At 59.9% G+C, this 24,287-nt stretch overlaps 1 protein-coding gene across 4 annotated transcripts; it reads right to left on the bottom strand.

Annotated features, from left to right (window-relative positions):
* Positions 1 to 325: 325 nt before the first annotated feature.
* UVSSA (UV stimulated scaffold protein A) lies at positions 326 to 24,287 on the bottom strand. 4 transcript variants are annotated; one of them, XM_017644441.3, is made up of 14 exons: positions 24,145 to 24,287; positions 23,139 to 24,016; positions 21,618 to 21,948; positions 20,953 to 21,073; positions 19,803 to 20,165; positions 18,815 to 18,927; positions 18,615 to 18,743; positions 11,188 to 11,299; positions 5,087 to 5,231; positions 4,536 to 4,661; positions 3,644 to 3,827; positions 3,158 to 3,269; positions 743 to 917; positions 326 to 534 (listed from the first exon to the last, which is right to left on the bottom strand). In XM_017644441.3, the coding sequence occupies exons 2-14, from the start codon at positions 23,234 to 23,236 to the stop codon at positions 441 to 443; spliced, it is 2,103 nt and encodes a 700-aa protein (XP_017499930.3). In that variant the 5' UTR covers positions 23,237 to 24,016; positions 24,145 to 24,287; the 3' UTR covers positions 326 to 440. The 4 variants fall into 4 exon arrangements, 3 of the variants coding, with proteins under 3 accessions (XP_017499930.3, XP_073094030.1, XP_036847643.2); XM_073237929.1 differs by having other exon boundaries at positions 23,139 to 23,360; positions 24,145 to 24,264; XM_036991748.2 differs by having other exon boundaries at positions 24,097 to 24,205.

Here is a 24,287-nt window from a genome sequence, read left to right as displayed (position 1 = left end):
ATACAGGTGAGACCGAGCATCAGTCAGAATGGGTCGCTTCCTGCTGTGTTTGTGTTAAAGACGGTACTTACACAAAAGTGTGGGTTTTCCTAGAGTTCCTCTGAGTGGTCTCCCCCAGTTCCCTGGGGAGAAGACAGGGAAATAGGGGTAGGAGCCCCGCAGGTTCTGAACGTTGAATTGTGTATATAGTTCACCAACTCTGAACCACACCACAAATGCATGGGCTTGCAAGATGCCCCACTGGGGACATGGCTGCCGAGTTCACTCCCACACTCTCAGGCAGGCCAGACTTGTAACCCAGAGGGCAGTGGCTCACACAGCACAGGAGAGTTCATGCCTCTGGGGACATTTTTATTAGATACACACACAACACCAGGGGACTGGTCGCCACTCCCATCCTAGCACACAGGGAGGGGCTGACACCAGGCCCGGGCTGGCCTCTACTGCAGTGCATAGTTGAACTGGTTCGCAAACTTCTCATGCTTCTTCTGGTCCATCTGCTTCATGGCTGCGGCCACCCTCCGCACGGCTGCCCTGTGGGAAAGCAAAGCAAGGTGTGACGTGGGAGCTCTGCCCGGAGATCGGCCGCCAGGCCTGACCCACGGGAAACCAACCCTCCTCTGGACGCCGATGCACACGACAGGCGGACAGTAAGAATCTGCACCCCACGGCCCACCCCCTTGGAGCTCAGCTGGCTCTCCCGTGGCACCCCAGATCCAGAGGCTTGGCAAGGGTCTCTCACTTAGCAAAGACTTTTTTCGCAATGCGGGCGCGGGCGGTGTTCGCCTGCTGCTTCAGGTCGGTGAGTCCGGGGGGCCTCCTCTTCCTGCCCTTGCTGCCCCTGTGGTGCCCGGCTGAGCCCAGATCCAGCCCTGTGGCCGCCTCCACGTCTCTCATGAACTCAGGGTCCTGCCAATCTGCAAGCAGATCCTGAGATAAAACACCTGGCACCTAGCAGAGCGCCTCTGGCCTGAGCCCTGCCCCCTCCCTGATTTGGGGGCCAGCTCAGCTCACCCACTGCCAGCTGGAGACAGGAAGCGGGGGAAGCCGCTGGCCACCCCGAGGGGCTGGGCTGAGGACAGAGCTGCTCCCCACTGCCCTGCAGCCCTCAGACCAGGGAGGAGCTGGCGCAGCATCCATCGACCCAGAGGACAGCATCCATGGACCCCTCAAAGCAGGAAGGCAGTTGAGGCTGTTGGCCAGGGACAGTGCCACCCACAGGCTGCTTCCTGCCTGGAATTCCCAAAGGCCCTCAATCATGGCCACCATAACTGTCTGTTGGCAGGTGGGCTGTGCAGCAGGGACAGCCTTAATCAAGGGGCCAGAGCAGGGTGGACCTTCCTTTTTATTGGGCCGAAGGTGACCCGGCCATAGGCCTTGGCGATTAGGGTGCCAGGCCACCTGACAACTCTGCTTTTCCTGTTGGAGGCCGGCCCTCTCGGCAGGAAGCTGTGCTCAGGGGAGATAAGCGTCGCCCAGCCCCACAGAGCCTGACCTTGCCAGCCCCAGGGCACCATGGCCAGGTCAGCTGCCCATGCACCGGGACTGACAAGCATTCACGGTCCTGGCCCAGGGGCACAGCCATTGGGGTCAGAGGCTAGGGCTTCAAGTCCGGCCCCAGCCCTGCCCTGGCAGACTCTGGCTCTGCTTCTAACTCCAGGGGCTGGTTTGCCCAGGAGGCTGTGTAGGAGCTGTAGACACCTAGTCAGTCCAGCCTGGCCCCTGCAGGAAGGCACAGCACCCCCCATGCGCCCAGACCTGCAGGCACCGATCCTCGCTTACAGGAGGCTGCCGAGCACCCCACATGCAAACAGGACTCCAGGGGCTGGGGGTCAGGGCTGGGCTGTGAGCAGGGCACGTCCAGTGAGGGGAGAGGCCGTGCGCCTCAGACAGACTGATGGTGAAGCCTCCCCAGGCTGGTTTTTGAAGTGAAGGAATACAGGGCTGCACAATTCAGAACAGGAACGATTAATCCAAGATTAAGGAAAACTGTCTAAACAGTTTATCTCCCAGTAATAAGAAGGCGTCACAGTTTAGGGACCCAGTGAATGGAGCAATTGTTTAAACACAACGGAAAAGCGCCGGCACCCGGTAGAGATGGAACGAGCATCTCGGTAAAATGAAGGGGCAATTTAAAAGCCTTTGAAGAAAATCAATAGATGCCGGGGCGCAAGGCCTTCCTGCACACTGACGGGCCCTGGAGCTCCGCACGCATTGTCACCGAGGTTAGCGCCCAGGAAAAGAAAATTGCCCGTGTGTGAGGGAGGCGGGGATCAATACGTAGTTAGTGGAGATGCCATTTCACATCTCAGTGGCCAGCGCCGGCCGGCCGCAGCCCGTACCTGTTGTTAACAAGTCACCGCGGGCTGGGGGACCAGACACTTCAGGCCTGACACAAAAAACAGGCACTTCATTTGCTCCAGAGCCTGAGCTCACAGGCAAGGCCCGGTCCCGCGGATTAGCAGGTCACGGGCTCCCTGCTGCTGGCCAGGCTCCAGGTACCGCCCTAGGGGTCAGCCTGGAATCTAATATTTGTCTCCTGTGACAAAGGTTAAAAGCCCACTAACAATGAATACAGCTGGGCTGGGGACCCTCCTGTGCACACAGAGCCGGCCCCCACCTACCGCTGGTGCAACATGGGGCCTGCAAGCACAGCTCTCTCAGCAGACAGGGAGCCTGAGGCAGCCGGCCCTCTAGACCCTGGCCCAGGTTTGACAAACCAGAGGCACTAAGATAGCTCAGGGCTGCCTTGGTGCGCCCTCACCCACATGTGCCACATGCGGCCCAGTCAGTGGTGTCCACTGGGTGTGTCATGCGGCCCTGCTGTTCAGGGCCCTCTGAGGCCCAGTGGCCATCACGTTGCATGTGACCAGAACATAGTACTGATGCTTGTACGGGATAGACAAGCTCCTCACTGTCCTGAGAAGGACCCTCATGCCATCCGCCTGAACCAGCTTGTCAGCCGGAAAACACCCCGAGGACCAGCAGGGCCTGTGGAGACCCCTTCCCGGGGGCGGGGCCCAGAGGCTCAGCAGGACCTACTTGGGATTGTGTGCCCTCTGCCTAGACGCATGTGCACAACACACATGTACCCAGGCCACATATACGCAGCACACACACAACCCATCCAACTCACACATGCAACCCCCAGACCTACCTGGGCGCACGGGCTGCCCCTGAAGCTCTTGCCTCTGCTCTGGGGCCCTGTCCTCAGGATGGAGGGGCTGCCCCGTGTCATCTCTTGGGATGATCTTCCCATGGAACGGGCACTGTGCCAAAGGACCATGCGGTTCTGAGGTCGGAGGGGCTGCCCGCACCATCCCCCCCATCGCTCTCAGGGAGGGCCAGCCCACACCGTCCCGGGTCACACACCGCACAAGAGGGACCTGTGTGCCACCCCTCCTGGGGCACAGGAGGACTCTGGGGACGCCACACCCAGAGGAGCAGGCTCAGGATGTGTGGGCTGTGGAGCATGCCCACGTGCCCTGCACACAGCAGATGCCCGGCTGGACAAGAGTCTCAGGCACAGTTCACAGCTCAGTGATTCCTGCAGCCACGTACCCTTCCAGGGAGGGTCCATGCACCACAGGCAGAGCCCAGTGCCCCCCTGCCCACCCTGCCCTAGCCCAGGTGGCCACTGCACCTTCAGCCGGTCCTGACGTGTGCAGAGTCGGCCGTCAGGCCTCGGGGCACGGCAGTGGTGTTTCACGGGCTCAAACTCCCCTGCAAAGGTGATACGGCGGCTCCGGAGCAGCTCTGAGACTTCGGCATTGTCCACTTCAGTGTCCACCTCACTGGGCTTCCAGAAGCGGTGCTCGGAGTCAGATCTGCAAAGGGAACCAGCTCAGAGCTGCTGCAGAGAGGCCACAACAGTCAGCAGTAGGTCGGCTGGGCAGCCCGAGGAGGGTGCTCCTGGCATAGGCCCCCCACCTGCTCGTTACAAGTCACCAGGCAAATGGGAGAAGCCTGCCAGAGAGGCCCCAGGCCTGGCAGGACACACAGGGCTGGCCTCCCATGGGCGAGTGGATGTACTGCATGCCTTGCATCTGCAGCTCCAGAGAAAGTGGAGGCCAATGCATTGAGGGGCAGCTCTGTATATGGCCTGCAGAGCCCCAGAGGCCACTGGTCACAGGACTGGGGTGCTCTTGAGGGTGGGGTGGAGGGACACTGAGAAAGTGTGGGGGTCGGGAGGCACTCTCAGCCTGGTGGCAGACCCCTCACGCTGTACAGTGCCAGCTGTCTGAGAGCAAGTTCTGGGATGTCACCCCAAGGCATGACAAGGGGCCAGGGAAAGTCCAGGGGCCTGCTGGGCACGGTGCCATGGCTGCTGCACACTTGCGCCTGTTGGAGCCCACATGCTGTGGTGGGCTTGACGAGTGCGTCCCTGACCGTTGGCTCCAGAGGGATGCACGACAGAGCTGGGCCAGGTGCCCAGCTATGTGTGCTCACTGGCTGGACAGGGGAGCAAGCACCCCCACTGGGCACAGGTCGGGAGCAGGGTGGGCAGCCAAGGACCCACAGACGTGCACACTCACTTGAGGATCTTCCCAGCAGCCGACTGCTCCTGGCCCCAATAGCACAGGTCCACCCCGAAGGGCACAATGGGCGCCCGGGCCCGCTCTGTGGCCAGCTTCCCGGCCTCCTCAGGTCCCAGGGCTGCGCTGGAGAGGCCACAGAAGAGAGGACACTGGCCATGCAAGTTTGGAGCCAGCCAGCCGCCTGCTGCTCCCTCTCCCCACAGACCAGGGCCCTGTGAGAAGCCCAGGCCTGGCCCTATCCCAGGAGCTGGACTTGGATCTGAGACGCTCACCCTGGGCTGGGGGTGCCCTGATGTCTGCCCCTCCAGCCCAAGCCGGGTGCCCTGATGTCTGCCCCTCCAGCCCAAGCCGTAAGCCCCTCCTCTGCCCTGGCTGTCACACTAGTGCCCTGAGGACCCCCACGGCCCAGGGCCAGGCACCCATGTTGGCAGGTGCCCACCCAACCAGGGGCACACACCCAGGGCTGCCTCCCAGGGGCCACAGTGGCTTGGGCAGTCGAGGAAACAGGCTGGTGCTCTGGGTAGAGAGGCAGGGCATCCAGAAATCACCTGGGGCTGGGGGCCAAGGGCAGGGGCAGGCGGCCTTGGAGCCGACACAGCTGAGCAGCCACAGATGTAGGGTCGCATGCCGCCTCCTCATCCTTCATCCTCTTCCTGGCCTGCGAGCTCTGGTGAGCCTGGTCCTTCTCCAGCCCTGGAACAGACATGTGTCTGCTCCTAGCCACGGCCCCCACGACCGGCGCAGACCTCTCAGGGCACTGTGCTCCCACCCCGTGGTGACCACGGCCCACGTGCATCAGCACACTGAGCCCTCTGATGGCTATGTTCCATGGAGCGCCAGCCCTGCCACCGTGCTGTCACACATGAGGCCACAATGCTGTCATCTCACCAACTTCTCAAGAGACAACTAGAGATGAGGCCACAAAGCCAGTGACCTCTGCAGGCAGCAACCATCCCTAGGTCTCCAGGGCAGGGCAAGGACAGGTTCCCCAACACTGTTGGGGCCCCTCTGACTCCTGGGGGCCCGTCAGCAGCCCAGCCCAGCTACTGTCCCAGGCCAAGTCCAGGGCGAGTGGGTAGGCTGTGGAACAGGACACCCGACACACTCCACCGAGGGCATGGTCTCCTGCGCCAGCCCTGCTGTGGGAGCCAAGGGCATGGCCCGAGTGGCTCATGCCTGAGGGGATGTGCACGGGGCACAGAGCCGGGGTCTGTGTGCCTGCTGCTGAGGAGGGAGGAAGCGAGCGGGGGGGAAGGCCTGGTGGGCACTGAACGCTCCCCAGGCACTGAGGGTGCGCACCAGAACAGGGCAGAGCACGGGGAAGGAAAAGAGCGAAGAGACCTTCTGTGGGCAGGGCTGCTGCAGGCGAGCAGCGGGTGGGGAGCTTCCACAGCTCAGCACTGGTGCCCACGGTACTAGATCCCAGGAGGGGAAAGATGATCTGAGTGGAGGATACAGCTGAAATGGCCCCGCTCTCCTGGAGTGTGAGAAAGACCACCTGGGCTTGCTGATGTTAGGAAGAACGGACATAGCAGCCATGCTTCTAGGACATTTAAGGACATTAAAACTGAAGAAAAATATATGGAAACTTGCCAAAGAGAAAAAGCTAATATCTCCAAAGACATGAGCATCCTGTCCACATCAGTGTTTTTAACAGCAACGGGAGTCTGGGGCAGGAGTGTGCGCTCCTGGCCAGGATGTGAGGGCCTGGAAGGCCGTTTTCAGACGTTCAAGGAACATGGTTCAAACTCACAATTGATTCCTAGTAAACCCATTCCAGTGTGTGGGCAAAGGGTGGCCACTGTATGCAAGACTCTTTACCATACACCCAAGGAGATCCATTTTTAAAATACTCTCAGAGCAAGTAATCAACCCATCATAAGGACTCTGAGGCCAGGAGGGCAGAGCGAGGTACCGCACAGGCCATGAGTAACCTGCTGTCACGCTGCGTGGCTCGCCCCACCCCTGCGCCGAGTGCCCACTGGAACCACAGCCTGGCTGCACCTGGATGACTCAGTGTGCTGGGAGTGGGCACAGATGGGACACCCGCCTGTCACATCATGTGGGACCCACACTCTGACGACAGGAGAACAGTGAACAGCAAGTGCCCAAGGGACTCTAAAACAGGTGTCAGAAAATAAACACCATTACTTTATTAGGCAGGTTATTTTTAAAACCAGGAGATGAAAAGCTAATCAAGCAAATAACAGGTGGTCAAAAGAAAAAAAAACACCCCAGCAATAATAGCACAACAAGGTCATAACGTAAGTGGAGGTGCAGTAGCTTCCAGACACACAGGGGGATGCATGACAGCCAAGTGCATGGGTCAGAGCCAGCTACAGACACGCAACCCCACTGTGTGTCTTCCTCTGAGCACACGCAGACCCACTGCATGTGTCATGTCACTGAGCACGCAGACCCACCCACCACAAGCAGACCCACTGCACATCATCCTCCGAGCACATGCAGACCCACTGCATGTATTGTTACTGAGCACATGCTTACCCATTGTGCGTGTCATGTCACTGAGACACAGACCCACCCACCACAAGCAGATCCACTGCACGTCATCCTCCGAGCACACACAGATCCACTGCATGTATCATGTTACTGAGCATGTAGACGCACTGTGCAGTCCTCTGAGCACATGCAGACCCACTGTGCGTGTCATCCTCTGAGCACATGCAGACCCACCAGACATAGTCCTCTGAGCACACACAGGCCCACTGTGTGTGTTATGTCACTGGGCACTTACCCTGTCCACCCATGTGCTGGCACAGACTCATGAACACGTGATTTCACGAGACCCAGAAGGGAAATGACAGCAGGCTCAGTGCACTCGCACCCAGAGCCTCCTGGTCACTTGCACGAGCCGGGTCTTCCCAGAGAAGGGGTGGCTGGGGGTGAAGGGCAGAGGATGGCTGACCCATGCCAGGCCCTGCTCACAGGGTGCTGCAGGCGCCGGGCCACTGAGGAGAGCCAGCTCCTGGGGAAGGGGTCGACTCTGACTTGGGCCCTTGGCTCTCTGCAGGGGCTCGGCCTGAGCCTCCGGTGACGGCCACGCCCATCCCACTGCTCTGTGGGCACAGCAGACTCTTGCAGCCAACTCTGGCCCTCCACCTGCTTCTCAGCTTTCCTGGCACATGGCCACACCCGGGGCCCATGTGCTATCTGTGGAGACAGTGCTACGACCAAAAATGATTTCTCTTGTCTCTTCACAGAAATCCTTGGCCCATACCTGCTTGCGATGCCCTTCTAGCCCGCATGCTGCTCCCCTGCTTCTCCAGCTAATGGTTCCTGTGTGTGGAGGACACGATGGCCCACCCTGAAGCATCACGTGCTCTGGGCCAGAGACCCTGACCTGGCTCTGTTATCAGTGCGACGTCCTGGGTCCAGCCACAGAGACTTCCAAGTGTCCCACTCGGGGTTGGCAGCGCGTCTTCACTAGCTGCCATGGCTGCCACAAACACCCAGCACAGGTGAGTCGGGACTGGCCAGTGGCGACCATTCGGGTGGATACAATCACAGCCAGAAGATCAATATGAGAATTCTAAGAGTTACAAGAATGAAATATATCTTTCATTGATTTGTTGTTTTAAACCATTAAAAAGATGGGTAAGCATGTTAAAGCAGAGTAAATACTCAGGGCACTAAAAACACCACCATTTTCACACTGTTCTAGAAAATCAATCTGCTGACATATTTTCCAAGTAAAATCCGAGAAGCTGACGGCATTCCTCAGGCCCCAGCGCGCAGGCCTTCAGAGAACAATGACGGAAAAGCTGAAAAGAGGCCACATGCCCTGGTCAAACTGCCTCGCCAGCTGCACCACCCATCGGCGGGCCACCGGCGCGATGGGACCAGACTCAAATTCACTCCCACGCATGCTTTCAGAAAGAATCACAAAGTGTCCAAATCCCCTTTTTTGTTCAAATTGACCAAGTGGCACCTATTTGCCTGAAGCACTACAGCAGCCTGGTGGGGAGGGACAGATCAATGGCAGGAAGCGGGGAGGCGCGGCTGCGGCGGAGCCACTGTGAGCCGCACATTGATTTCACCTAGTTCAGCCGGCCTTGTAATTAAAATGTAAATTTGAGAGCGAGATTGTGTCCTGACAGAAACGGCAGGACTAAGGGGAAGATAAAAGCCCCTCGGTGATCTTCAGAGGAAGGACTGAGGGGAGAGGGCTGCTCACTGCGGCCGAATCTACTGCAGACTCACGAATCTACTGCAGACTCACCGTCTCTAATTGTATAAACAAGGCCTGAATGCAAACTAGTGCCAAGGCCGGCCCACCCAGCGTGCCCCAGGCTGTGAGTGCAACCTCCTGGCAACCTCCCAGCGTGACCTGGGGTGAGGCCTGGACCCCATAATCTGGCCGTGGGGAGGCCGCTGGGGGTTCGGGTGTCTGGGGTGGGCTCCGACGCTGGAATGGGACCCCCAGCCTGGAGCCCAGTCCTGCCGTCACGCTGGCTGCTCTGGGACCCTGCGGCCCTCAGCCAGGTGGGCAGGTGGCTGAAGTAGCCCTGGGGCACCTGGTCCTTTGCTGCCCAGGGTCCCCACAGCTCACCTGTGGACTAGGGTCCATTCATACCACATGAAAACAGCACCCGGCCCAGGGCCATGTCAGCCTCTTTACCTTCTAAGTTCAACATAGAATGCCACGTGCCTTCCAGAGAGGGGTGAATCAGTGGCTGCAAAATCAACAGGGTCTCTGCCTACCTCCCTGGGCACCCTCCACGGCCAGGTGTCACTGTGGGCCCTGGGCACACAGGCCCTGCTGGCTCACAGCCTCAAAAGTGGATGGTCAGGTGCAGGCCACGGGGACCGAGGTACAGATGAGAGTCAAGGGCCACAGGAGCATGGCGGGCCATGCTGGTGCCCTGCCACTGTGGAACAGACACCCCAGCGCCCAGGGGGGTGGGGGGAAGGGGCGGCAGCTGCTTTATTGGGCTGGCAGGCTTTTCTGGATCAGGACATGCGGAGGGGTCGGAGGCAGCTTATCTTGCTCTGTCCAGCCTGGAGCCTTGGCTGGGAAGACCAATGGCCAGCTGGCAACACCTAGAGGCGTACTTGGCCACTACCAACTGGGGTGACCACCCACCTGCCCTCCCAGAGGCTGTGTCCACACCAGGGTCCCAAAAACAGCAGGGCCAAACGGCCTTTCTGCTTCAGCCCCTTTTTGGGGTGCTGCTGTGGCAGGACCAGTCGTTCAGATTTGAGGGAGGCCACAGAGCAAGCAGCTTTTCACCCTGGCTGGGGAGTGCAGAGCTCCACCATCCCTGCTGGTGTCTGGCCAACCCTTCCATGTCTGGGCCCACTTCCCAGGCAGTGAAGTGGAGGCGGTACAGATGGCACTCCACGGCCAGTGGCTGGCGTCAGTGTTATCAGCCGCTGATCACAGGCCGCAGGGAACCTCACTGCTTCTGCTGAAAGGACTCAATGCCCTCAAAGTGGATGAGCTTTTCTGAAATGCCATGAGGCAACTCATCAAGGGTGCTGGGCTTGCGGCTGCAAGCCTGGCCTCTGCTCAGCCCCCAGCCCAGAGGTGGAGGAGGAGGGGTGGCATGCAGGTCTGAGGTCTGGGCCTCTGCTGAGCAGAGGGCAGGCTCCAGAGCAGACAGGACCACACACGGAGTCCCGAGCCTGGTGTCACACTGGCACAAGCTGTCTGGTCATCTAAGCTCCTCTAACAAACTGACATTTCATCTTATGGACACCGATTCAAACGGACTCATCTGTTTTGCCACAAAGGCCTCGGGTCTTGTCTTTCTTCACTTCCTCTGCACGTGAGGAGATGCCAGGGCGTGGCTGGAGTGGGTCATGGGCAGCCCTAACTTGGGTCCTCCCACCTTCCTCTTGGAAGGCCGCAGCCCTAGGGTGCAGGTGCCGCTTTGGAAGAGGAGACAACTGCAGGCAGGAGAGCCCAGCTGCACATGGGTCAGCCCTTCCCCGGCCCTGTGCCACAGTCAACCCGAGTCCCGAGCCAGATGCTGAGTCTGTGGCTCCATGAATGGCAAGAAGGACACTGCCTTACCTGTGACACCCCTAGAGAATGGCACCTGGGGAGCGGGAAGCTGCCTACACCCACCGAAAGGCGGCAGCTTCCTAAGATGATTCACTCCCAGCAGCAGCTGCCACCGTGGGGTCCAACCGCAGGCCATCAGCCTCTCCTCTGGGAGCAGGAGCCACCCCTGCACTTGCTCCTTGCCCTGCGGGGGTCCCGAGCACCCCTGTACTCTCTCCTAAGACCACATCCCGCCATGGTGGGGCCCGGAAGCAGGGGGCAGGGAGGTAGGTGCAGGCCCATGTGTCCATCAAGGGCCCTTGTGGCCCTGATGTGGGACGGCCTGGCTGCGCCCACAGGAGCCGGTGGAGGAGCCAGCCCAGCAGGGCGACAGCAGGCACCTACCGCAGGGTAGTCTCTGGGAGGTGCCCAGGCCAGAGAGGGCCCAGAGCAATAAAGGAGAACGATGCAGTTTTCAAGGAAGCGGCTCCACAGTGTCAGCCAGCAGGGCCATAGAGAACCTCAGGACACATGGTGTGGACTGGTGGGCACCCACCATGGCCAGCTCCCTTGCTTGGTGGGCTCAGACCCCATCTGAGGTCAGCATCCTGAGAGGGCTGTCCCCACCCCAGCACCACTCACCGTATTCAGGCTGCAGGTGGTCAGGGACGCTGGCCTCGTACCCCTCCTTCTCCGGGACCTCCACAAAGTCCTCATCATCCTCATCCTCGTCCCCGTCCCCTGGGGCTGCTGCCTGTGGAAACACCCCAAGGCCACACATGGAGACAGCAGCAGGGGCCCGGGCCTCCCTGCCCTGTAGTGCCCTTTCCCCAGGCTGGGGCTGAGCATCACCTGGCTGGGCCTCACCCCACTCCTGGAATATTCTGTCCTTGGGAATGGCTTGCTGAAGGGACTTCAGGAAGTTTCCTTTGGACGCAGCCACCTTCACCGGCTCATCAGTGTGACAGGGTCACCCGTGCTGTGCCTGAGAGAGCCCAGAGCCCCAGCAAAGCTGGGGCCACACGTCCCCTTCCACCCAAGGACTTGGAGACTGGACAGGGCTCTCCTCCCTTTCCAGAAGACCCGGGTCCTCTGCCCCATCCCCTCCCTGGGCAGCATGTGGCTTGGTGGGAGCAGAAGGTGCCCCGGGCAGAGACCCATGTCAGGCCAGAGCAGGGGCGGAGGTACCCCACCGAGTGGGTGACGGCCCTGCACGCGTCCACGCACTGTGGGGACCAGGTGCCCACAGCCAGCCCTACTGCAGACACCCCCCTCCAGGGCAGGCTCAGTGCCCCTTCCCCTTCCCCTCACCCCATAGTCCCAGTGGCCCCCAGGACAGGACATGGGGGAGCAACCCCACGAGAACCTGTCCTTCCTGCGAGTCACGGCAGGAGGGCTCCTAGAGATCCCCTGCTGAGTACTCAGGGCCAGTGCACAGTTTCTGGCCTCCAGCCCTCAGGCCAGGAGCCACCCGCCCCCAGGAAGGGCTGCTGACGGGAATACCCAGAACACCCTTGTCACACGAAGCAGCCAGTGGGGCCCTTTCAAGCTCTGGGAGGCAAACAGCACACAGCCAGCTTCAAGGCAGCACCTACAAGGCGCGCAGCACACGCCTGGGCAGGTGGGAGAGAGGCGCGATCGCCACGGGACAGCCAGCTAAGGCACTGGCACCCACTGCACCCCCTCAGCTGCCTGTCCTGTGGAGCTGGGGCATCAGCACCCACACCTGGCCATACCTGCGGACCCGGGGAGCCCTCTGCGGTGCCAGCTGCCTGGAGAGGCATGGTCAGATGCAAATACACTTTGTTTAGGCACAGCCCATGGCTGTGTATCTGGGAAGCACGGGCACATTAATCACTGGAAACTGTAATTTTTGTTATCAGTCTAACACTGATCAAAAGGGAAGCCTGTCTCCACCACTGACCTGTGAAACGTCCCAATTATACTCTTTGGAAATGACAGGGGCACTTAACTCCCGAGCTGAGCAAATGACGACGATCAATCACGTTTGAATAACAATGAGCCACGGACCTGAAAATTATTTTTGTATAGAATCTACCCAGGAATTTATGAAAGGTGGAAAGCAGCCCAAGGTTTTAGGGCGTTCCAGCTCCCGGCTAGTGCCGCGTATCAAACACTAAACAGAATTTATGTGTTTTAATTTTCTAAAAGGTAGATGTGGACTGGGTGCTACAATGCATAACATATAATGCTGGATTTTAAATATGGGGTCATATTCATAAAATATTATGCTTATTGCTCATACCCTTGAATTTCACCAGACTTTTATTAAATTTTCAATTCCTAAAAAATATTTAGCTGCCCAACTATTAGGAATTATACTTTTTTCCTCCCCAAATAAAATGGCTTGTTCCGTGACTACATTCAGAGCCCCAGTCTCTCTCCTCTTTGTTCCAAATTAGCAGATAAGGCTGAGCCAGGCCACACGCACTCCAGGAGGACATGCCCTGTGTGAGCACGGGGGCCCCGTCCGGCCCGTGTGGGCCCCCTCCCTGAGCTCCCTGCGGCCAGGTCCTCGAGGCAGACCTTGTGGCAGACAGGGCCGGGCTCTCCTGCGGGAGCCGCCACAGCCATCCGCCTCCCACTGGGGTCTTAAACTCGAGGGACTGGGGTGACCCACTCAAACTATGGCAGCTGGACCCAGAGGCTTCAAACTAGTGATAAATTCCAGCTCAAAAGCTTCCATTTTCTAGTTCTAGTTCCCACGAGGTAAATGTGGTTGAGAGCCTGGAGCACAGAGCGAGCTGCGGACGTCAGACTCCAGGCAACGCGGAGAGAGCTGCCAGCACGGTGTGGCCTGCTCGGGGGTCACAGCAAGCGCTGTTCGTAGGAGGAAAGCCCTACCACCAGCCAGGCCTCTCTAAGACCTCAGGGAAGCAGTTCGGTCAGACTTGAGGCCCCAGGAGCATCTGCCTCCGCTCCAGGGGGCAGTCCTTTGGTTCTAGCTGTGGTGGTAGCCACCCCATCTCAGTCAAAGGTCACAGACTGAGTCAGAAACCAAGGTGCTGGGGCAGAGCAGTGGTGATGGACACTGCAAGGGCACGGGGAGGAGAGCAGGCTCTAAGGAGGCATCGGCTTTCAAAACGGGGTCAGACTTGTAAACTTCTCAAGAGCAGTTTGCAGGGCCAAGTTTCCCAACTCAGATGAAGCACAGAACAAAACACACTCAGCCAGACCCAGCTGCCCCTGCCTTCTGGGGTCACGCGGCCCCGCCCTGCCACCCCTCCCAGGAGAGCATTCTGGGGCCCAGGCTGCCAGGCAGTTGGCCAGGCCCAATCCGCGGCTTCTGTGCTCCAGCCAGGGGTGGGTGGACCCTCTGGCCTCGAGGCCACCTGTCCTGCCGGGAGACTCAGTGGAGGGCCTCGGGCCTTGCATTGGTTTTACACAAATTGATTCTCACCCACAGTTAAAAGGATTTAGAAAAATGAGCCTCCATGATCATAATTAAACAAGCAATAAAACGGCTGAAATATACAACGCAATCAGCTTACAGAAGTTGGGCGGTGGGGCTGCTAATTATTTGAGGAGCAGGAAGGGCACTGGCGCCAGGAGCAGGTCTGCCGGCAAGCGTGTGCCCGAGACACTGCCGGGGCCATTAAATAAATTCTGTACCATCTAATTAACTTGGTGCGCAATCTCAATTACTTTTCACCCAAGAAATCACTTTTATTCAGTTTTATGTGTGTCTGTTTCCTTTTTTTTAAAAAAAAAATGATGTAAGGCCTCGTCAGACAAGGGGACTCCAAACTGCATTTGTCTTCCAGCGGCTGATGGCTGTGCGTTTAAAACCCCATTCTATCTTATAAACTAAAAATTAAACGTGCTCAGCTGTGATGGCCAGTGTGCAGCTGCTATTTATATGCTAATGCCCTCCCTGGAAGGCCGTGCAAATTGCCCACCCAGGCCAATATCTCATGTGTCTCTCCAGCTGCTGGGACCCACCTTCAGAGGGCAGAGGAGGGCGCGGGGCTCACCCAGCAAGCACGGGCACAGGGCCCCTGGGCAACACCCCTGCTGGGAGAGCCTGCCGGGCAGGCAGCCCAGGGCATGTGTTTGCCTCTTACACGAGACTGAGAATGACCCCAATGTTCTAAAACCCTGCCTCCCACCCCTTCTCACCTGATTCTGCCTGCTGGGCATGCAGAGGGCCCAGTCAGCCAGAGGCCCATTTCCAGGCAAGGCTGGAGCCAAAAGCCCTGCTCGGTCTGGGCAGGGGACAGCCACCAGCCCCAGATGGGATGGCAGCTACAGTGACGTGGGCTGGGAAGCCGAGTCTGCATGCGGCCCAGATGGACAGCCCTCTCTTTCCCACAGGCCAAACTGGAGTTTCCACTGGGTCAGGCAAGACCTGTCTGGGTACAGGCTGCAGGGGCAGCCATGTAGGTGGGCAAGGGGGTGGTGGGCTGGCCTAGACTATCTGCCCCCAGGCCAACCTCCATCCCAGAGGGCACATACTCCTGAGGCTCAGGCCACTGGCTCCAGTTCCGTCTCTCAGGCCTCCGACCCAGAGCCTGGAGCGGGCTGGTGACTAACTCCCCCTCAGTGTGACCCCTCCTGGAGGCCACCAGTAGCCCCAGCAGGGAGCCCCAGACATCTCCTCACCTGTGAAAGGGGAAGTGACAGCTCAGCTCATAGGGAATTAAAGGGACAGTACACGGACATGTTCAGCAAAGAGCAGAGCCTCTGAGAAGGTGTGTGATGTGTGGCATGGAGACGCCGGGGTTGGGCTGGATGGCCGAGGGCGGTCCTGAGCAGCAGGACTCCCAGCACCAAGGCAGTGCTCGGCCTTCGGCGTGATGGAGTTGCATAGCAGCAAGGCCCCTATGCTGGGCTGATTTAGTTCCCAGGGCTACCTGGCACAGCCACACTTCATCCTGGTTCCCACCTGTCCTCACCTACAGGAAACCAGTAAAGGCCACAGCACACAAAAAATGTGCCCAATATGAGGCCTGTTCCCCTGCTGGGGGGGCTGCCCACATGGCCCCTAAGGTGGCAGGTGCTTTCCAGATTCCAAGACCTGTCTGGCGGGAAGGCTGAACCAGAAGGCAGCAGGCGGTCAACAGAGGAAACCTCCATCAGGCGGACTGAGACCTGCTTTCGGAACGAGTGAGGACGTGTCTGCTCTTAGGGACACGTGGCAGCAGTGGGAAGGGTGACTGGTGAGAACCAGAACATCCACGTGGGCGACTCAGCCATTTGAAAATATAACCCAGTAACTTCAAAAGCCATATCACTGATGGTTTAAGCAGATGGAGTATTGAAGCTCCTTTTTCTGACTTTCTGGTTGCTGGCAAGTTAATATCTTGTTAGTTATGCAATACAAATAATCGATGATCTTGGCTAAATAATTAAACGGCAAGCAGTTTAAAAGTTCTGAAGGATTTTTATCAGTTTAACGAATGAAGCAGCTGTGGATTACCACACCTCTTCTGTAACAGCCAGGCTGGAGACTAAGTCTACCCAGCGATACTCCATCTCCGCACCTGAGATTTATACCCAGCCTCCTTGCAAACAGCTGAGAAGGGACACCGTACAAAACAAACCCTTGAACACAAACTGGCTTAGATATTTTTTAAGACAAAACAACTACCTCCAAAGGAAAACACGTAGAAATCTAGGCAGCGCCAGGCGGGAGAGGAGCCCCAGCCCAACCTCCAGCACTCTCCCCGCAGCCCCAGGCGGCGCCCTGAGGCTTCCACCCCGTGTCCTGCTCAGCTGCCGCGCTGAGTCGGCGCCGGGCCCGCCGCCCGGAACCGCCGAGGCTAATGATTTCAACCTGTCCGTTTTGTCTGAAAATGAGCAGAGGGCAGCTCGCTGGTAATTTCCAATCACACCGCCGCAGCGCCGGCCCTGCCCGAGCGAGCAGATGAGCAGATAGGCGGCGGCTATTCTGGGAAGCGCGCGCCTGGGTGCCGCAGCGCGGCCCAATCGCTTCATCTGCAGCCGCGCCAGCGGAGCGTGTCTCCCAGGAGCGCCGCCGCCTGCTACCCCAGGCCGCGGGAGCGGCCGGGCGACTGACAGCCAGCGCAGCTCCGCAGACCGCCGCCGCCTCCTCCCCACCGTCACCCTTCTCCCCTCTGGCAGGCAGGCACTCTGCACCCACGCCCCCGGGGCCCCGGACACGTGGCCTGGGTGGGGCTCCCGCACGCTTTACATCCGGCAGGGTGGGCTGGGCTCCTCAGGCCCCGGAGCCATGAGGAGCAGTAGCGCTGGCACCCAAGGGCTGTGCAGGCTGACTGCAGGCCTGGCAGGCCAAGGCCATGCTGCCCACCGCCCGTCTCGGCCCCCCAGCTGCCCTGAGGATGCCTGCTGCATGGAAGACGCAGATCTGCCTGGGCATGTCCCCCGAGCTCCTCCAGACACACCATGGAGAGGTGGCCTTCGTGCCAAATGGGCCAGTCCTCAGGGTGCCATGACGGGGTACACAGGGACAGCACAACCCTCACCCGGTCCCTGACCCTGTCGTCAGGGCCCAGCCTTCTGTTCTGATGTCGTAACCCCAAGCGTGCTGAGGTTTAGGAATAAACTCTTAACGTGCTGGCACATGCTGACCAGAGCAATTGTCTCCCTCCCAGGACCAGAAAGGGACTATACTGGTCAAATTCACAAAACTTATTCCTTTAGTCACACACGCCAGTGAAGCAGTGTCTGGAACTGGCGAGCGCTCATCAAACACGGCTACACCAGCAGGTAGCCAGAGGCAGCCGGGCAGGCCACACGCTGTGCGCCCCGCGGGACTCACCGCTTTGCGGGAAAGGCAACACCGCCCTCTGCTGGCCCCGGGGGGCCGCGCACTGGCAAAGCCTAGAAACTCACCCAACTTCCCCCAGGCCCCTTCCACACTGCAGCAGCGGGCCTTGCAATGCGGTGGCCAGCCGCCTGTGGGGCCAAGGACACTTGGGCCAAGCCCCAGGGTCTGGGCTGCTTCCAACTTGAAATTTTCCTGGGAGGGAGACTCACTTCCCTGACCCCGAGCTTCCTCTGGAAACACGAGGATCAAATCTACCGCCTCCAGGGCCCAACCCCGCCCTCCTGTCCCTCCAGGTCAAACACACACTGAGGCTGTCAGTGGGCTCTGACGCAGCGGCCAGCGTTTGGGGTCCGGGGAGAGGTGGGTCTGGTGATGAGACAGAGGTGCTGGATGCCGGCTGCCCAGTGAACCCTTGAGGTGCTGGCTTGCTGGGTCCAGCTACGGCTGCCCCGTCCCTGCTGGTGTTTCAAGGCCACCTTCAGAGGACCCAGCTCTTGAGTCCCCTTTGGGCATTAAGTCCAGGTCCCGCTGCAGGGCTGCAGGAGGGGCCTGGATGCCTCTGTCCCTGAGGCTCCGGGTTCCTGCATGGCTGCCTGGTGTCCAGAGGTGGGCGCCTCCCTCACCTGCTCAGGTGGTAACACTCAGGGCCAGCTCCGCCCTCCTGAACCATGAGGTGCCTATAATAGGCCACATGCCCAGCAGCTGGCCCACCTTGAGAGCCCTAAGATGGTACCTGTCCCCACTTTACCCAGTTTGGCCACCTGGGGGCTCTTGGAGGGATGTGCTCAGGACAACAGGGGAGCCCCAGTCCTCGGCCAAGGCCCATCCCCCTGCAGGAATCCGCAGGGAGGGAGGTGGAGGCTCTCCGCTCCAGGGGTGCCCTGGCACCGCATGCCCTCCACTACCGGCAGGTAACCGATGCAGCCCGCAGGCCGGGAGGGTCGTCACGGGGCTCACAGGGTGCCCCTGGGGTGCCCAGGCGGAGCCAGGGAAGGCTGCTACGATGGGGTGGTGAGCGGCCCGTGGGGCCAAGGACGCTCAGTGCCAAGCCCCAGGGCCTGAGAGGCTTCCAACTTGCCACGCCCTCCCGTGGGGACCCTGTCCCAGCCCTCCATCCGTGGGGAGGCCTGGGCTGTGGCCTTTGCTCAAGGGTCCAGGGTTGCCATTTTGAGGAGTCAGTTCCCAGGGAGGAAGGAACCTGCACGTTCCTGAGCTCCAGTGGCACCTGCCTGTTCAGAGGGGAGAACCCCACCCTGCCGCTGACTGGCGCGCCCACAAGCCTGCCAGCAGTACTCACCTCCCTCCTGCACACAGCCTTGGGTTCCAGGTGAAGCAACCTGGATCGCCTCAGGGTGGCTTCCAGTTCTGACTTCAGGCGGACAGCAGCCTCTAAGTGCCCACTGTGGCTGCCTACGCGGGTGAACAGCTGCAGACAGGAGCCACGTCACTGCCTGCCCTGGCCAGGGCTGCCCTCCACTCACCCGGCTGATGCCTCACCTGGACCCAGGAGTGCACAGCCGGCAGGAACTTGTTCTGGATCAGCTTGAGCCCGTCACGCACTGAGTGGATGACCGCACGGTTGTCCTCATCCTCCTGCACCTTCAGGCCGTCTGGGGCAGAGTGCACATGTTGCCAGAGGCGCCCACAGGCCTAGGGCAGGCCACCTGGCACCACAAGTGGGATTCTGTCCCTCTCTGCCCTGGCCACACATTGCCCAGGACCCGAGGCAGGATGCCTGAGATTCACTGCTTCATGATTTGGGCGCGACCACTGGAGCCTGGCCTGACTCAGCACTCCTCCCAAGACCTCCGGGGCTGCACGGTGTCTCACCAGCAGACCACAGCCCGCCCACCACATCCCCACTGGAGGCCCCATCCATGCCCAGCCCCTGGTCCCCTCGCTGCCCGTGGCCCTGTCCCCGAGAGCAGACCAAGTCTTGGGGCTGGCAGGGGTCCATGTGCCTGGGGTGGCCAGGCCTTTCTGCAGCCACACAGCCCAGCTGCCGGCCCCCTGTGAACATACCTAAAGAGCCCCCAGGGGGAGCAGGGCACCTCGGGAAGCTGGGGAGAGGGGCCGGACAAAGTGGAGTGAAACGGTTCTGTGCTCTCTCGCCTAGCGGCGTTGCCTCCTATGTCACTACAAACACGGCAGGAAGCCACTCTCAGTTGCCTTTTCTTCCCAGGTAAAACCAGGTGGCACATGACCCCTGGCAGCCACCCACCCACTTGGCCCGTGGCCCCGGGGCTTCCCAGACACTGGGAGCTGCCCCTGCCGCCAGCCTCACAGTGAGGGCCCCAGGGCTGAGGGACCCAAGAACCTCCAGGACCTCACCCTGCGTGGTGCCTCCTGGCTCGCAGCCCCCAGGAGGCTGAGCTCTTAGAAGCATTCCTATGGCCTCTGGCTAAGGACCGGGGGCAGCCTGGGTGCTACAAATGAAGGCGAACCTGACGGCATAGGGGCGGGGGGGCACCAGGAGGCTGCTCACCTGGGGAGAGCACCACCTCCAGTGAGTACTTGTGGGAGCCCAGCCCATGGTGCTGCACAAACCCTTCCTGGTCACTGTCCCAGTCCTCGTCCTCATCCTCTGAGGGGTGCCCAGGGGCAGCTGGGGGTGGCTTCTCCCCGGCGGTGCCTAGGTGAGCACAGGCTGGCAGGGTCTTGCTGCAGCAAGGCTGTTCCTCGTCCCCGCAGCTGGGGGCACCAGCCTGGCGACAGGGGCCCTCCTCAGATGCTCCAGAGGCCTTGGTGGGCAAGGCGGCCCCCAGGCTTGGGCTGAAGTCAAAGGGCACCAGCAGCTGGAAGCAGCTGTCCACCTCCATAAGGCAGCTTCGAATGTCCTCACACATGCCTGCAAAGACCAACACACCTCCCTGGGGTCACATAAGAACGGCACCACCCATCCCACCAGCACAGGCCACAGGCAAAGGCAGGGCCACGTCCCAGCAGGTGGCCTGGGCGGTGGTGGGCCACACACCCAAGCCTGCTCCCCATTCCCTAAGAGGCAGTGCCCCTGGGGCCTCGCGGTTATGCAAGAACACTGGTCCCCAACTCATCTGCAAGGCCATCACCAGGGATATCCTGGTCCTATCTTGGTCTGCACTTGGGCTGGGACAGTTTGCAGCACAGCTGTGCATACCAGATGGGACATGCCGGAGCACAACCCCTGGAGGAGGGCAGGCATCTGAGAGCCAGCAGGACACACACCACATCCCAGTCCTGCATAGGCACACCTCCACCCTGTCGGGCTGCTGCCCACCTGGGCATGCTCGTCCTTGGCACAGTGGCTGGGTGGCCTCACTCCTGGCAGGGCTTCCCAGAGGTGCCTTCAGAGGGAACCTGCTTCCCACCTTCCTTACACCCTGGCTGCCCCTCAAGGGAGGGCCAGGAGCCCAGAAGTAAGTGGGGTGTTTGGAAGCGGGTGGCAAGAGCCAGTGGGCCGGGAGATGACCACCAGTGCCCTTCCCCACGACCAGCTTGGGCCCACAGGGTTGTCAGTCTGAGCAGGGCCACAGGGGCACGGGAGGCTGCAATCTGAGGGCAGGCCCAGCAATAGGAGGGTGTAGCCAGCAGCTCCAGCCAGGACCTCACCCTCCACCTCCCTGGTGGCCACTCCGGCCGTGCCCGGGAGGACTTACCCTCCATTTCCCTAGCGGCCTGCTCTGACCGTGCCCTGTGGACTCTGTCCCAGCGTCTGTGCCTCTCCTCTGCCTGCCTCCTTTCTGCTGGGGTCCTGGCATCTACATCCTGGAAGTCCACCTGAAACGGAGACAAAGGTGAGGCCGCAGCTGAGCTGAGGGAGTGGGGTGGGGCACTTCAGGTCATGAGTAAGCATGGGGACCAGAAAGCACAGCCACAGTACCTCCTAAAAGCAGCAGCTGCAAGGAGGGAGGGCTCTAGTCAGACCCAGGAGCCTGGGAACACCTCCTGGGTGTGCCCAAGACATCAGCAGGGCAGCGGGGGAGCACCTGCAGGCCACACAGGGACAGGCCACGAGGAGCTCAGCCGGGCAGGCCTGGGCCTGCGTGGGGCAGGCGGCAGCAGCCAGGCTGGTGGCTCCACCCACCCACACCAGCCAGAGCCTACAGCCCTCCTGCAGCTGGATGCCAGCCATCGTGGGCTCGTTTGAGCAGCTGAATCTTACTTCCCTTGTTGTCATCTTATGCTGGAAATGGGCAGGGACTCAGCTCCTTCACTGTGCGGGAAGCTGATGCTCTTCCTCCTGCCCCTGCACTGGTCACCCTCAACTCGGCCCCCACAACCCAGGCAGGCCTCCACCAAGCAGCACAGCCAGGCCACCCACCTGCTTGCTGTGTCTCAGGAAGTGGAAGCCCAAGGCAAGCTTCTTGTAGGCTGAGCCGTACTTCTCGTTCCACCCCTGGATGGCCCGGGTGGCAGCCTGTCTCAGCCTCTGGGCCACCTCCCTGGGGGGTGGCAAAGGCTGCTCGTGGTTGGTGCCCAGCGTGAGCTCCAGGAACTCCTGGAAGTCGGAAATGACCAGCATCCTAAACTGGTGAGACCTGGTGAAGAGCTCGTCCACAGCCTGGAAAGCAGAGAGGCGGATCTCGGCGTGCTCCTGGCTCAGCTGCGCCATCAGCAGGTGGTAGGTGTGACTCAGCTGCTCCTCAGAAGACCTGGGGTGCAATCCAGGCTTACCGTGTGCTCGGCGCTGAGGGACAGACTAACACTGTGTGGCAACAGCTCGCACAAGAAGCAGGGCAGCCTCTCCCAGCCCTCCCCTACTTGAAGCAGTGGAGAAGCTACTGCCAGTGGCCAAATCCAGCCCCACTTGTTTCCCTATAGCCCACAAGCCAATGGTCTTTACATTTTGAAATGCCTAAACAAGTCAAAGGGATGACACTTCACATTATGTGAACATTCTGAGACGGAGCATCAGTGCCTGTAAAGCCTGGGTGGGACCTAACCGTGGCTGCTGTCCATAGCCGAGTGGCTGCAGCAGAGACTTTACACCACCTGGCCCACCAGAGAGTCACGGAGACAGTCTGCCACCCCTGCACTCACCCAGCAGAGACCCAGCCCCACTGGAGACCACCCTTCCAGGCAGCCACGGGAAAGGTCCAGGCGCTTCCATGAGCTGCACTAGGAGGGAGCTGGCACAACTGCCTTCCTCTTGTTGCTCCTCTTCCCAGCCATCCCTTCCAGATAACAAGCCACTTTGGTTTGGCAGTTTTCTGAAGCCTGACCTGAACTGAAATTTTTTATTAAAACGTTAAGTACTTCATCACTTAGACAAGCACTTAAGTTCTGTTTTGAAAATACAGGACAAGGTCATCAGTAAACCCCAGCCTGATTCCCAGTGTCTGAGAGGCCCTTGGCAGATCCCAGCAGTGGGAAAAAGGTCGTGCCTGCCAAGGTGCGACTCAACCATTGTGACCCCTAACCTTCCTCCAGTTACATATTCCAACAGTAAAGACAAGCTAACTGTAAATCACATGCTCTCCAGGAGAGGGACACATGTAAATTACATGCTCTATTCATACACACCCACACACTGCGTGACCAGGTCCCTGGCTAATCCTAATGCGTTCTCCCCTACAAACCCCCCACCCTGGGTCCACTGCCCCAGAATACGACAAACTGCCAGAGCTGGGCCCTGCAGGGCCCCAGGAGCGTCCTGGGCATGCTCTTGGTGGTCGTTCCCAGCAGAGGGGGCCACGGGAACAAGCAGGGGCCAGCTGAGATACATGCAGGTGAGGCAAAGCCAGACCCCAGTGGAAGCCCCCCCCACCCCCCACCCCCCCGTCTCCCACAGGTCCTGGGCTTGCGGGCCAGTCACAGTGAAATGCTGAGCCCTGAGACATACTTGCATATTTTCTTCAATTCTTTCATTTTCTCAGGATTCAGCTGGGGTTCTCCCGAAGTTGTGAGTTCTTCCACCAACTCTGAGAGTTTTTTATCCATATCTAGAAATGCGTCTTGGTTTTATTGAAACTGTTTACAAGCTCTACTGTATGCTGGGCATTCAAGGGGCCTGGAGGCTGGGGTCTTCATGCCCTTGGCCACTCCATGAGATGATGACCAGACGCTGAAATTTAACGACTGGAGGTCGTATTTTGTGCAAGACCCACAAGGCCGCCCTAGTGATGAGGAATGCTCTGCTATCACAGGAGCCGGACAGCAGCACTCGGGGCATTAGGGGAAAGAAGGCTACCATCTATTACACTGAAGTCGGCTTTCCCACTTGGGACTGCGGCTTTTCCTACTGCCAGAGCTATTCGTTCTCAATCCAAAAGGCAGCCTCTAGAGACCGGAGATGTTTCGGATTTCTCTAACAAGTTATGGGGCGGACGCCCGGGGAGCCGAAGGCAGAGGCCCGCCCAGCCAAGGTACAGCAGTGCGCGGAGCAGCGCGGATGAGGGCCCGAGATCAGGGGCCGGAGCAGTTAGGCCGGGCAAGTGGGGCGCTCAGCAGGACCTGAGACGAGGCGCCTGTATTTGGTGGAGGGAGGGACCGGGCCGGGGCTCCCCAACAGTCGCATTTACGTCCTGACACAAGCTCAAGGCACACTTGTTGGCGGCCGGGCGGGAGCTGTTCTTCTGAGCATCCCCAGCACCCCGCTGCCCACGGGCTCTCCTCTAGGCGGACCTGGCCGGCATCCCTAAGCCCGGACGCCACGGCTCCGCCAGACACAGGGGTGAGCCGGGAGGGGAGACGGCGGCCTCCAAGGAAGGAAAGGACGCCCTGAGGAAAGAGGAGGGAATGGCGTCCCGGGGAAGGACCAGCGACCCGCCCCCCGATCCGGCCTCAGCCCCGAGTCTCACGGGCGGAGCTCCACGCGACCCCGGTAGCGCAGCAACCACTGAACCTACACAGCCATCAGGACGTTTGCCTCGCCTCGCCCCTTCTGGTGGAGGGCCCGCCTCTGTCACGTGCCCTAGATCTACACAGTCATTGGCTCGCTATGGTCCAGTGGGCGCTGGGACAAAGGTCAACACGACGATGGCACCTGTAG

This window comes from Manis javanica, chromosome 5 (genome assembly GCF_040802235.1).
Source record: "Manis javanica isolate MJ-LG chromosome 5, MJ_LKY, whole genome shotgun sequence".
In the NCBI taxonomy this organism is placed as follows: domain Eukaryota; kingdom Metazoa; phylum Chordata; class Mammalia; order Pholidota; family Manidae; genus Manis; species Manis javanica.
Note: the sequence above shows the minus strand (reverse complement) of the source record. Positions and strands in the feature narration are given on the sequence as shown.